The sequence below is a fragment of the Myiozetetes cayanensis genome, unplaced genomic scaffold, assembly GCF_022539395.1.
Source record: "Myiozetetes cayanensis isolate MyiCay16 unplaced genomic scaffold, myiCay2020 scf30, whole genome shotgun sequence".
Lineage (NCBI taxonomy): Eukaryota > Metazoa > Chordata > Aves > Passeriformes > Tyrannidae > Myiozetetes > Myiozetetes cayanensis.
Genome location: NW_026087522.1, coordinates 4,061,953 through 4,074,724, shown reverse-complemented (window position 1 = coordinate 4,074,724; position 12,772 = coordinate 4,061,953). Strand labels below are relative to the sequence as shown.

At 53.8% G+C, this 12,772-nt stretch overlaps 2 protein-coding genes across 9 annotated transcripts in view; both read left to right on the top strand.

Annotated features, from left to right (window-relative positions):
* Positions 1 to 4,063, top strand: part of TSPOAP1 (TSPO associated protein 1) — a 60,202-nt gene extending 56,139 nt beyond the window's left edge. For 7 of the 8 annotated variants that reach the window (XM_050325955.1, XM_050325952.1, XM_050325959.1 and 4 more), the window contains one exon: positions 2,762 to 4,063. In XM_050325955.1, the coding sequence (XP_050181912.1) occupies positions 2,762 to 2,968 (207 nt within the window). In that variant the 3' untranslated portion in view covers positions 2,969 to 4,063. Of the gene's footprint in view, positions 1 to 868; positions 929 to 2,761 lie in introns of all 8 variants that reach the window. The other variant, XM_050325958.1, reaches the window with a different exon arrangement.
* The window catches only part of LOC126645327 (eosinophil peroxidase-like), a 32,502-nt gene continuing 23,638 nt past the window's right edge, over positions 3,909 to 12,772 (top strand). Inside the window, 5 exon segments of the mRNA XM_050325611.1 lie at positions 3,909 to 3,934; positions 7,400 to 7,478; positions 9,276 to 9,378; positions 10,503 to 10,596; positions 11,555 to 11,730. Coding sequence (XP_050181568.1) covers positions 3,909 to 3,934; positions 7,400 to 7,478; positions 9,276 to 9,378; positions 10,503 to 10,596; positions 11,555 to 11,730 — 478 coding nt within the window.

Below are 12,772 nucleotides of genomic sequence, written 5' to 3'. Positions count from 1 at the left end.
GCCCACAGAGGTTTGGGCTCAGTCACAGCAATCCCAGCATCCCAACCTGTGGGCAGAACACCTGATGGGGAAGGCAGAAGGAACAAATACCTCCTCCTGTAACCCAAACATATTCCATATCCATCCCTGAGCTGGAGTGAACTCTCACAGTGATACAGCCATGCCTGGGGCTTTCCAAACTCCAGGGGCATATTAACTCCCCAGAGTTAAGGAGCTTGCTTGTTCAATCTGCTGTTGGCAGAACAGGCTCCCAGCAAATTCCCAATCCCAGCTTGAGCCCTGGCACTCAGGGGGCATGTTGTGTGCACCCTGGCACAGCTTTGAAATCAGTTAAAGCTCGGTCAGAAGCTCCTCCAGCATGATCATGTGAGTGATTTTTTTTATTATAAAATCACTTGTAACTTCTTGGATTTGTTGTTTCCCCCTGTCTGTCACTCCCCTTCTCCCTGCTGCCCTTCCAAAGGCCTGAGAATAAGGACAGTTTATTTCCAAATTGATACTTGGGGAAGGTGGATCATTCTGAATGATTTCTGACTCAAGCTTAAAATGCTGGCAGCTGAAAAGGTGGAGCAATTTAACTTTTGAACTGACAACATTTGGGGATTAGAATGAACAACAAAAAACAACAAAAGAGCAAAAAGAGGAGGATCCAAGAAGTTCTGGTCACAACCAGGGCCCTGAAACACTCGTGGGCACCAGCTCAGAGCAGTTGCTTTAATGCTGTGGCTGTCAAAGGATTATTTTTGCATCAGTAACTTGCAGTTATTGCAGTTGATTGTAAAGCACCTTCAGAAAGTGTTTGATTCTAATTGATTTCATGTATTTATTTCTGCCTGTGTTACGCACCCGGGACGGTTCTTTTCTTCAGAGAATGAGGAAGAGAAGAGTCCAGTGATAGATATGAATGATACATAGAGAGAGCAACCATGTAAGTGTGTGTGTGAGAAGACCTTCAACCTCCCCCCAGCACTTCACAGGGTCCTGCCCCTGCAGTTGGCTCCTTTTCTCGCTTGTAGTTTGACAGGGCTGGTTTGGGGCTGGTCCCCCTCCAGACCTTTCCCTGCCAGATGGGTTCTGTGTCAGAGACAAGCCGTGATCTGTTCAGCACCTTGTTTGGAACAATTATCAGGTGGTTTTGGGGACCAGGATATTCAGGTTTGGGGAAAGACCTGCTTTTTAATTCAGCCTGGCCCTTCTACCGCTGTCCACATCGACTCTGTTTGGCCTCTGCAAGCTCCTGCTCAGGCCGAGCACACTCACCCTTGACTTTTTGCCTTCTTGGTTTCACTCCTTCCTGACAGCAGTCCTGAAACCTCCATGCACACCCTCAGTTGAAGAAAATACTAACATTTAGTCCCCAAAACCAACCTTGTGTGGATAATTGTTCTGCCAACACTTAAACAACTTTGGGGCTGGGTGGGTGAGACCCCTGGTTTCGGGGGGTAGTGGGAGCAGATCTTGTGTTTTTCTTTCCTGTTCTTTTCTGTTGTTTTCTAGAAACTGTACAAGTCAGTAATACCTGAGAGAGCACTGAAACCACCCCCTGAAAACTGACATCACTCTTCTGTTTATCATCTCTAATAACTTGCATGAGGATCTTGCCAGACCAGTTTTTTTCCTTTATTTTTTTCTCTTGGAGAAGAACCCCCCAATTTTAGTATCATTTGTTTCTTAGCAGGTGATTTCTGTGAACTGGTTCTGTTGCTTTTCTGCCACGTAGAGACCACTGCAGGTGGCTGTGTGGGGAGAGAGTGTCTCAGGTGTGGAACTGCCTGGGCATCCTGTTCCACAGCTGGGAGTCAGCAGGATGGGACTCCAGCCACACAGGCAGGACACTGCCTTGGAGCTGTTTGATATTTGATAATGATGTTGATGCTGCAGTGTCCTTGTTACAGTAAATAATGGTGACTGTGAGTTGCCTCTCAGTTTGCACAGGGCCTTTCATCCACAACTCTACAGGAGAGATTGTCTGTTGGGCCACCAGATCTGCCCTGAAAAGTGTTCCACCTTTGCCAGGGAAGCGGTTTCCTGTGGTGCATGGGCAGGGCCTCCCCTGCTCTGGCTGCTCAGGGGCGACTGATCCCCTGGATGCAGCAGTTTGGCCCAGATATCCCTGCCTGCTGAAGGCTGGAAGCTCTTTTCCTGTGTTTCATGACACTTTTTAAAACAGAAATGCCTTTTAAGCGTGTTAAAACAACCCATATAAAATAGCCACGTTTCAGCCTTGCCTTCCCTTCTGACCTTCCCGTTTATCCCCAATCCTCTGTGCCAGAGATCCAACAAAGCTTCCCTTGCACTGGCTCTGAATTTCAATCTGCAGAGCAGGAACCTGTTGCCTTAGGTCTTGCACAGCCCTTGTTCTTAGGGAGTTTGATTTTGGCAATGTCCTGCCTTCTGTCCCTGGAGCCCACCAGGCTCCCTGGCCCAGGGATCCATGGATGCATCAGTGCCTGTCTCCATCCGCGCTCTCGGGAGCTGCTTTGCTTACTCAGCTGGGGAGCAGCATCAGGTCTTGAGTGGGGCTTTTCTGCTCTCCTGTTCTTAGCCCAAAGTTCAGGAATTCCAGAATGTCAGAGCTCAGGCAGGGCCTGGGCCGTGGGTACAATCATTTCAATCCACTGCAAACATCCTAACTGGACCTGCACCTTCCCAGAGGACACTGGTGGGGAGAAGGCTCAAGTCAGAGCCTATGTTGGTGTGACATCCTTCAGCAGCTTTAACTTCTGCTTTTTTCTTTGTTTTCTCTTTCCCCCCACCCCAGCTAAACCCAGATGGATGTGTTGATCAGAGTGACTCCTCACCAACTCCTCCTTCTCCACCACCTTCCTGCCTTGTCCCGTGTCCAGAGCAGGCGTCGCTGCCCCTCCTCGCCCGCAGCGACAGCCCTGGGCAGAGTAAAAAGAAGAGAAGCTTCTTCTTCAAAGGGAAAAACCTCTTCAAAAAACTTGGGTCCAATAAGAAAAACTAACACGGGGGTTATTCTGCACAGAGACTGAGAGTTCAGGAGAAACCCCCTGCAATAAGCTGATTATTTTCCTAGGGGAGAAGCGTGACTTGAGGAAATTGTGGAGTGGGTGTGGGAGCTGTGCCTGCTGAGAGCCCCCCCTGGGGTGGGGCAGTGGCTCTGGGGGTGTGAGGGCTGAGCTCTGGGGGTGCAGCTCCCTCCATGCACTGGTTCCCTGTAAATATTTTCATTTCAAGGTTCTATTCTGGCTGTAACTTAGCTAACTGGCTTTTCCCAGCAAAGCCCCTTAGGAAGAGACCCCTTGTACTCCACCCCCTGGTATTTCTCTGCTCCAAAGGAGCTCGTGGCAACTCCTTCACTTCCCGCCAAGAAAAGTTGCACTTTTCTGTCCCCTGACTCTCCCCTTTGCTGTCTCTGGGCTGACGAGTGAGTTCTGATTTGTACTGTAACCTGTAAATACGCAGCTGTGCCTAGAGCATCCCACACTGCCTCAGTCAGGATCCAGCACCAGGATATTCCCGGGGAGGAAAGAGCAGAGTGGGAGTCGGGATTTCAGCCTGTGGGTTCTTGGGCTGCTGGGAAGCTGCTCCCGCCTGGTGCACCTTGACCACGGCCTGGCTGGGGCCTCCGCCTTATGATTTATTTATTTATTTATTTATCTGTTTATTTATGGGTTTCTTGAGGTCATTATTTATTTCTCTATTTATTTATTTATTTGTTTGTTTATTTCTTTCTTTCCCTTCCCGCGGTTCCCTTGGGCTGTTTCCTGGGCTGCTCCTGAGCCCGGAGCATTGGGAGAGCGGGGCTGGGGGAGGGATGGAGAGAGTTTGCAGCTGTTTTCCTGGGAGATGATGTGCTCCTGGAGCTCAGACACATCCCTTTCCAAGCCACAGAGGGTTTTGTACCACATGGTTCCTGCCCTTTCCCATGTTTCCTCCGTTGCATGTTCCAGTTCCTTGTTTTTGGAAGGTGAGGTCCGTGGGTGGTGCCAGCACAGTGTCCACAAGCAGTGGTGGTACAGTTTGTTTTTATTTAATATCAAATTTTATTATAATAAAGTCTATTTTCACAGAAATACATTTTCCTTAAAAAAGCCAAGGATTCTGTGGTGCTTCTTCGGGGGGATTTGGGGAGGGCAGAGGAGGAAATGATCCCAGTCATGGTATGTTCTGCACCTTCTGTGTCACCTTCTCAGGGGGACAGACCCGTGTGTGGTGCCCCTGGGTGGGAAGGGCACAGGGCTGAGGTGGAGGAGGCCCCAGAGATGCTCCCAGTGACTGCCCTGTCCAGCCAGCAGGACCTGTCCAAGCACTGCCAGCAACTGCTCAGAGATGGTTGCAAGGAGAAGAAAAAGGTGGGTTTGCCCTCTCCACCAGCTGGAACAGCTTCAATTACACATCATTGGCTAAAAGAGGGAAACCCAAGGAAATCCCAAAAGCTCTGAGGTCAGACCACAGCTCTTGGCTCTGTACCTTGTTCCTGCAGCTCACTGGGTGGTTGATGCCTCGTGGTCACACCAGTGGAAAGGTGGACACTTGGGACTGGGCTCTGTGGGGGCTCTGCAAAGGCCACTGGTGCCCAAACATTGGGGCAGTGGAGTGCCCTTGCACCTTGAGCCTCTGGGAATCCAGCCAAGCTGGCAAAAGTCCCTCTGAGCTTTGGTGGGGATTCTCCAGGATTCCCATGGCAGGAGGGACTCTTTAGGAAGCTGCTGCTCCTTTGCTGGACAAGGATGTGGATGTTGCAGTGAGACACCAGGGCCTGGGGTGGATGGGAGTCAGGGAAGGACAGACCAAAGGCTGTGGAGTGATGAAGCTGCTGCAGCTCTGAGGGAGTTCCCAAGGCAGAATTCAGTGATGAAACTCCTCAGTGACCCAGTTCTTTATCTGCACTTGCCCTCCCCCTGGGGAAGTGGGTTGCCTCTCTAACTGAATTTACCAGCTGGAGTTTCCTGAGTGAGTTGTTGGAGGTCTTTTGAAAGAAACTGTCGTTGCTTTTATCAGTTCATCAGGGCATGAACTGAAGAACAGGAGCTTTAGGAAGAGAAGAAGCAACTGGAAGGTTTTGGGGTCTGCCCAGAGTTGGGTCCATGTCTGAAGGTGGTGCCTGCCTGGCTCCCTCTCTCTCAGTGCTTCCATCCTCCCTCCTCAGCTGAGCTGTGACCAGGCATGTGTTGTCTCTCTGCCTCCAGGAAAATGCAGCTGTGACAGACACAGACCCATCCTTTAGCAAAGTCTCCCTAATTCTGCTGGTTCCCCAACCCCAGGCAAGGCTGCACAGCAAAGCTCACAGAAGTCTCCTTGAGAAAGGTGTAAGACCTTCAGGCTGTTGTAGCTAAACACAAAAGGCAAAAAAGGAAACAAAACAGAAAAAGGTAAAATGCAAATACAATTCAGGTGTTTTGCTTTGCATCCTCTGCTTTTAATCCCTGTGCCCAGGGGTGGATGGCACCTCCTGTTTCCATACTCCAGAGGAGCAGCACCTGATCTCTCCTCTGAGCACAAGGTGAGGAGCACAAGGGTCTGGTGCTTGTGTGGGTGCTCAGCTTCTGCTCAGCCAGAGCCACGGCCTTTCCCATACACCGTGATCTGGGAGCAGGACCATGGTCTCCAGGGAAAGTGAACATTCAGGAGACAAAGCATCTCCCAAACCTCCCACTGTCATGGTTTGTGAAGCAGTTTGAGGGCAGTGTTTTTGGAGAGCAGTTGGGAGTGGTGTTTCTCGGGGGGGATCCATGGAGCCCCAGCAGGTGTCCCGGTGCCACCGGGCTGTGGGTGCTGTCACACACTGGAGGGAAGGGATGGGGCATCCAGAGGGGCCTGGACAGGCTGGAGAGATGGGGCTGTGCAAAGCTCGGGGAGCCCAAGCACAATGTGGTTCACCTGGGTCAGGGCAGTGCCAGGTGTAAATCCAGGCTGGGTGAGAAGGGAGGGAGAGCAGCCCCGGGAGAAGGGCTGGGGGTGCTGGTGGATGAAAAGCTCTACATGACCCAGCCCAGAAACCCCCCATGCCTTGGGGGGTTGTGATGCCACAGACCCTCCTGCAGAGCTGCCTCCAGCCCTGGGAACAACAGCACAAGGACATGGAGCTGTTGGAGCCACAGAGATGCTCCCAGGGCTGGAGCCCCTCTGCTCTGGAGCCAGGCTGGGAGAGCTGGGGGGGTTCACCTGGAGAAGAGGAGGCTCCAAGGAGACCTGAGAGCCCCTTCCAGAGCCTAAAGAGGCTCAAGGAGAATTGGAGAGGAACTTGGGACGAGGGATGGAGGGACAGGACAAGGGGGAATGGGAATGGCTTCAAAGTGACAGAGGGCAGGTTTAGAGGGAATATTGGGAAGAAATCCTTCCCTGTGAGGGTGGGCAGGCCCTGGCTCAGGTTGCCCAGAGAAGCTGTGGCTGCCCCATCCCTGGAAGTGTCCAAGGCCAGGTTGGAGCAACCTGGGCTAGTGGAAGGTGTCCCTGCCCATGGCAGGGGGTGGGACTGGATGAGCTTTAAGGTCCCTTCGAACCCAAACCACTCCATGATTCTCTGAATTACATCCCTCACTGTGACACTCAGTTATCAGCTCTGATATCACCAACTGCCTCAGGAGCCTTTGAAAAATCCTCCTCTAAGTGGTGGTGACGCTGCAGGGGAAGGACTGAGGTGGTGGCTTTGAAACCCTCTGGCTCTGCCCCTTTGCACAAGAGCTGTGGTCACTGTTGTGCAAACTGCTGGTGCGGTGCTGGTGCTGTGCTGATGCTGTGCTGGTGCTGTGCTGGTGCTGTGCTGGTGCTGGTGCTGTGCTGGTGATGGTGCCGGTGCTGGTGCTGTGCTGGTGATGGTGCTGGTGCTGTGCTGGTGCTGGTGCTGTGCTGGTGCTGGTGCTGTGCTGGTGATGGTGCTGGTGCTGTGCTGGTGCTGGTGCTGTGCTGGTGCTGATGCTGTGTTGGTGATGGTGCTGGTGCTGTGATGGTGCTGTGCTGGTGATGGTGCTGATGCTGTGCTGGTGCTGGGGCTGGTGCTGGTGCTGTGCTGATGCTGTGCCGGTGCTGTGCCACTGTTGGCAGCTCAGGAGCTCCTCTGCTCCTGTCTCAAACACAGACAGGGGCGGGGTGTGGGCACCTCCTGACTCTCTGGTCACAGCAGGGTCACCCTGAAGGCCAGGGGAGGTTGCTGAGGGTCTTACTCAAGTGAGCTCCATCTGCAAGGATGCAGATCCCACCTCTATGCCAGGCCCCATCCCAGCACTGCACCACCCTCATGGGGGGGTTTCTTGGGAATTTTCTTGGCAGCACCATGTGCCATTGGTTCTTATCCCATCCCTGTGCACCCTGAGCAGCCCCTGGCTCTGCCTGCAGCCCTCCCATGAGACAGCCAAGGCCAATGGTGAGGCTCCCAGAGCCTTCTCCATCCAGGCTGACCAAACCCAGCTTTCTCCTGTGTCCTGGGCTCCAGGTGGGTTCCCTCCAGTTTGTCAAAACCAGTTTTAGATTGTAGGTCTGCAAACAGGACCAGCCTCGCCACGAGATTTGCTGTTTGCTTGGCTGACTTTCTCTGAAACACTGAAGGAGCAGGACCAGTGGCAGTGCAAGGCTGCACCTGCAAGGAGCCCAGATTTGGGGACAGGGATGGTGGGGCTGGGAATGGTTGAGTCCAGTTTAGGGGACAGGGATGTTGATACCCAGTTTGGGGGATAAGGATGGTGGAACCCAGCTTTGGGAACAGGGATGGTGAAGCCACCTTTGGGATGCAGATGGTGGAGCCCAAATTTGGGGACAGGGATGGTGGAGCCCGGATTTGGGGGTGAATTTGTCCATTTGCACTCGGACAGGGAGAGGGGCTTCGGCCACAGGGAGAGGAGATGCTTTGCCAGGTGACTTCCCAGCGCAGCAGCAGTTTGGGAAAAGGTGAGACCCTGCTCCAGACCAGCAGCTGGAGGTTGGTGGCACCTGTTCAAAACATCACCCAGGGGCCTCCTCCTGCTGCAGGGAAGTGCACAAGGAACAGCATCCACGGATCCCTCCAGATCACAATGGACACAGAGCAGGAGGTGAGATGGGGAGTGCTGGGCAGCACCCTTGGGATCTGGGAAAAAAAGGAAGGATGAAGAGCACCAGTAGGTAAGGAATCTTATCCCTGTAAGGGGATGCCGTGGGTGCTGGGGTGGGTGCTGGGATGGGTGCTGATGTAATAGAAGGGTTAACTTTGTTTATAAAACCTTATGTGTATGAGGGAGTCAGAAACTTTTTGTCGTAATTAAACAAGAGGAGTTTCACAGACAGCTTGCTAATCAAGCGTCAATAAACAACTGATAAGAACTGCACCTTTTCATCTCTGACAAATACCAGACGACCACTTACCCAGCCACCGAACTCAAGCCACAAACAAATTTACATCCGAAAAGCCAATGCCAGACACCACTTAACATGTACTTAAGAACCACCAACGTGTATAAAAAGAGACCCTGACTTCATTTCGCTGTGTGCCTCGGCAGGGCACTGCCCTCCAGGCCACCCAGCGCTGTTTTGCTTTATTATCGCTTGCTTGATAAACTTATCTATGTTTAATTGGAATTGAGTTGTCTAAATTCTTATACTAACTTATACTAACTTATAACACTGAGCTGTCTCGGCCTCACACACTGAGGAGGGGAGGTTCCCAAAGGCAGGGTCAACCCCTGCAGATAACGCCGGGCAGATAAAAGCCTGGCACACGGAGAAGGAGGGGGAGGACGTGGCACATCGCAGGGCTGAGAGCCTGCCCGGGGCACACGAGCTCCTCTGGTCGGCCAGGACTCGTTTCTGTGCCCTGGGGTGGAAGGGTCCAGCTGAGGTTTGTGATTCCCGCTTGGCTGGGTAGGTGGCTCAGGGCTGGCTCCGCAGGGATAGGGCTTGAGCTGGGAGTTTTAGGGTGGATTCTGGGCTACTTTTGAGGATCAAGCCGTGAGCGGCCGTGGGCTCCTTCTGTAGCGCAAAAACATCCCAAATTTTCTGCGTGTGGAGGACCTGGCTGCTCCCTCTTTTCTCCTCCAGCTCTTCCAGCCCCCTGCACTCCCCGTGCTGCTGCCCAGCTCCCTGCCAAGCTGCACTGGCAGAGTGTTCTGCTCCCTTTTTGTTGCCCCCAATTCCCAAGCAGTGATGGGAATCCCCAGGACAGCAGGCAGCTCCTTTTTCCCTGCTTGGGAGGTCCTTTTAGTGCCACATGGGGACCTGAGGTCCCCATGTGGCACTAAAAGGACCTCCCAGGCAGGCACAATCCCCTCAATCCCTTGCACTGGGAAGGGGATGCCCCATGGCATCCTCAGTGTGGGCATGGAAATTCCCATCCACAGGCTCTTCTTCACTTGCATTTCTTTGCAGGGATGAAGGCAGGAACCTCCCCGGGCTTGCTGGTGATCCTCAGCCTCCTCCAGGCACCTGCATCCTCTTCCCATGGTACAGTCCCTCCCTCAGGCTTTGCAGATCAGGGGGATTTCTGAGCAGGGAAGATAAAAGTTCAGCCTGGAAGAGCCTGAATTGCTCTGTTGTGGCAGCAGAGCCCTGATGAGGTGTCAGAAGGAGCACAGTTTGTCCCCTCCTGTGGCAGCAATCCCGGGTTTTTTTACCAGTTCATGGCCTACCTGGTTTCTTAAATCAGGTTAAAGGAGCTCAGTTCTCAGGAATGAGGGTCTCCCTCCTTGACCCCTGAGCTTCCAGGGCCTGTGGAATTTGGGGATGGGGCTGTCAGTTCTCTCCTCCAGTCCTGGATCACTGCTCTAAAACATCTAGAGAACCCCACCTGTTAATTTACAGTGTCAAGGCACGTGCCTGGGCCTTTCATTTGTCTCAAATGGTGGCTCAGGCAATCATTTTTCTCATCAGCATCACCCAAGAGATAAACTCTGGGTTGTTCAGGGGAAGATATTTTAAAATTTCTGGGGAGTTTTTGGAGATATTTACCCCCTCTCTGTGTGATTTTCTGATGTTTTCTTTCTCCCTGGAAGATGTAGGAAAGTGCTGTCCCTCAGAGAAGCCCACCAGGGCCTGTCCCCTCTCTTTCTGTGCCCCACAGCCAAGCAGATGATGGGGATGAAACTCATTTTTGGGAACACCCCCCCCACCAGGCAGGAAGGGGAGCAGTGAGGGTGTCAGGAGTTTGCATGGAGAAAGCCATGGGGAAATTGGGTTGTTTATAGAATCACAGAATTGTGGAGTGGTTTGGGTTGGGAAGGATGTTAAAGCTCATCTCATCCCACCACGGGCAGGGACACCTTCCACTGGCCCAGGTTGCTCCAAGCCCCATCCAACCTGGCCTTGGACACCTCCAGAGGTGGGAAACAGCAGGAGGGATGGTGCCTGCATCTCTCACCGTGGCTGTTTGAAGCCTCCACTGCTGGAGACACCTCTTCATGCCCAGGAGCAGCTGTCAGACCCCCCTGAGGAATTTATTTCCATCCGGAGGTCTCGGGAGGGAGCAGCACCTGCCTCCAGCCCTGCTGTGCCCATCCCCGGGTGCTGGAGACACGAGCACAGGGGTCCTGAACGCACCCTCAACTCTGCCCTTCCCTGTGCCCCCCCAGATGTGCTGGAGGAGCTGTCAGACACGTCCCTCCTGAGCAGCGTGGCCGAGGCCAAGCACCTGGTGGACGCCGCCTACAAGCGCACGCGGGACCGGTGAGATTTGGGGCTGTGACCCCTCTGTGACCTCTCTGTGACCCCTGTGTGACCCCTGCACTGCTCCTCCACCCGCTCCTCCTCCTCCCTGAGCACCCTGAGGAGCTGTGGAGCACAGAGGGCTGTGAGCCAGGGTTTGCCTGCTCAGCCTGGTGTCCCTGAGGCTGTCGGGGGCACCAAGAGCTGCGACCTCCCCCTGCAGGCTGTTCCTGCCAGCTGGGTGTGCACAGAATCACAGAATGGTTTGGCTTGAAGGGACTTTGAGATCTTGTTCAAACCCCCACCTTCCACCAGCCCAGGTTGTGCCAACCTGGCCTTGGATACTTCCAGGGATCCAGGGGCAGCCACAGCTTCTCTGGGTAACCTGTGCCAGGGCCTGCCCACCCTCACAGCATCACCTGATGCTGTGCTGGGCTCTGAGGTGGTGCCAGGTGTTGATTTCAAGTGGTTCCCTCCGTGGACACAGCAAAAGGCTGCAGTGAGGACACTTTGTGGGACTCCCAGCCGTGGATTGGGAGTGTCCAGTTTCCCACCAGCCCGTAGCTGTCCTCCTGCTGCAGCCACACTCTGAAACCCATTGCTGGCTTGGGGACCCCTCCAGCTGACAGGAGGTTCCAGCAGCTTTAAGACAGGGTGACCTGGAGACTTTTGGGACCTTGGGGTGGAGACACCTGTAGGTATTGATTGGTCTGGATAACAACCAAGCGAGCTTTGGGTGCCTCAAGGATGCAAAGACCTAAAATTTGCCTTCTGGCAGGTGGAGTTGGGCAAATTAAGAGGTTCTCTTCCTGCAGCTCCCTCTGCTGCTCTGTCAGGGGTGGTGGGAGCAGCCCTGGCCTCTCCCAGTGACTTTGCCTTTCCAGATCAGAGCAGGGTCCCATCAGGAGAGCTCAGATGTGGAACCTGCAGCACTCCCGGCCTTGCCCCAGGTCAGGTTCTGTTTTCTTCTCCCTTGCAGCATCAAGCAGCACCTGCAGAATGACGCCCTGACCCCAGCAGAGCTCCTGAGGTACTTCAAGCAGCCCGTGGAGGGGACCCGGGCGGCCGTGAGGGCGGCAGATTATGTGCAGACCACCCTGAGCCTCCTCAAGGACAAGCTGAGATGGGCTGTGAGGGGGGACTTCAACGTCACAGGTGGGGATCTCCCTGTGCTGGGAGGGAGGCAGAGGAGGAGGACACAGGGCTCAGTCACTGGGGCTTTGTGGGGCCTGGGAGGAGGGAAGGAAAGCAGATTGTGATGGGCCACGACTCAAACCTCTGCCACGTGGCTGCAGAGAGGCAAAGCTGAGTTATTTTTCTCTGCTCTCTTTCTATTAAAAACAAAATATATATATATATATATTTGGAGGTTTATCAGTTAATGGAAGTGTTTTGGGCACGTTCCTGATTCTTTCTGCAGTATAAAGGTTCATGGACCAGTGGGTCAAGGCTTGAAGGGCTTTGGCAGATATTATTCTTCTGCCTGAGCTGGGAATGAGCAAACCCAGAGATGTGACTCAAAGTAGATCAACCCCAAGAAAGGCAGCTTTTCTGCCAGACTTCAGCCAGCACCAAAGTCACTGCCAGACTGTGCTGCACCAGGGACAGGACGCTGGAGAAGGCCCAAATGGAGAATGGGGAGATGTGAGAGGACATTTCAGCTGTGTCTGAAGGAGCAGTGTCCTCCCTGAGGTGGAGCTGTGGTCCCCTGGCCAGGCCAGGCTGCTGAGAGCAGGAGGCAGGTTAAGGGTAGGAAGAGAAACAGCTCAGGGAGGCACAGGGAGAGCTCCAGCCATGTAAGATGAACTCCTGGGGTCATGGAGTGGGTTGGGAGGGATCTTAAAGCTCATCTGGTTCCACCCCCCACCGTGGACACCTCCCACCAAGCCCTGCCCAACCTGGCCTTGGGCACTTCCCCAGCGTTCCAGTAAAGCACTGGCAGGCCAGGACACACATCTTGGGGTGTCCCAGCTTTGCTCCAGGATGGGGTGAGCTGGAAGAGGATGGCAGGGCTGGTGGTGCTCAGTTCCAGCCTCTCCATCCAGGAATGATGCTGCACAGACCTGCCAGGCCAGCTGGCTGCCACCTCTCAGCTGCGAGCCCAGAGGCTCCTGAAACCATTCCATGACCCAAACTGTTGGTGGCAGCAGCGACCAGGAAACCTGTGAGGGACTCAGGACTTGTGTGAGCAGCAAGG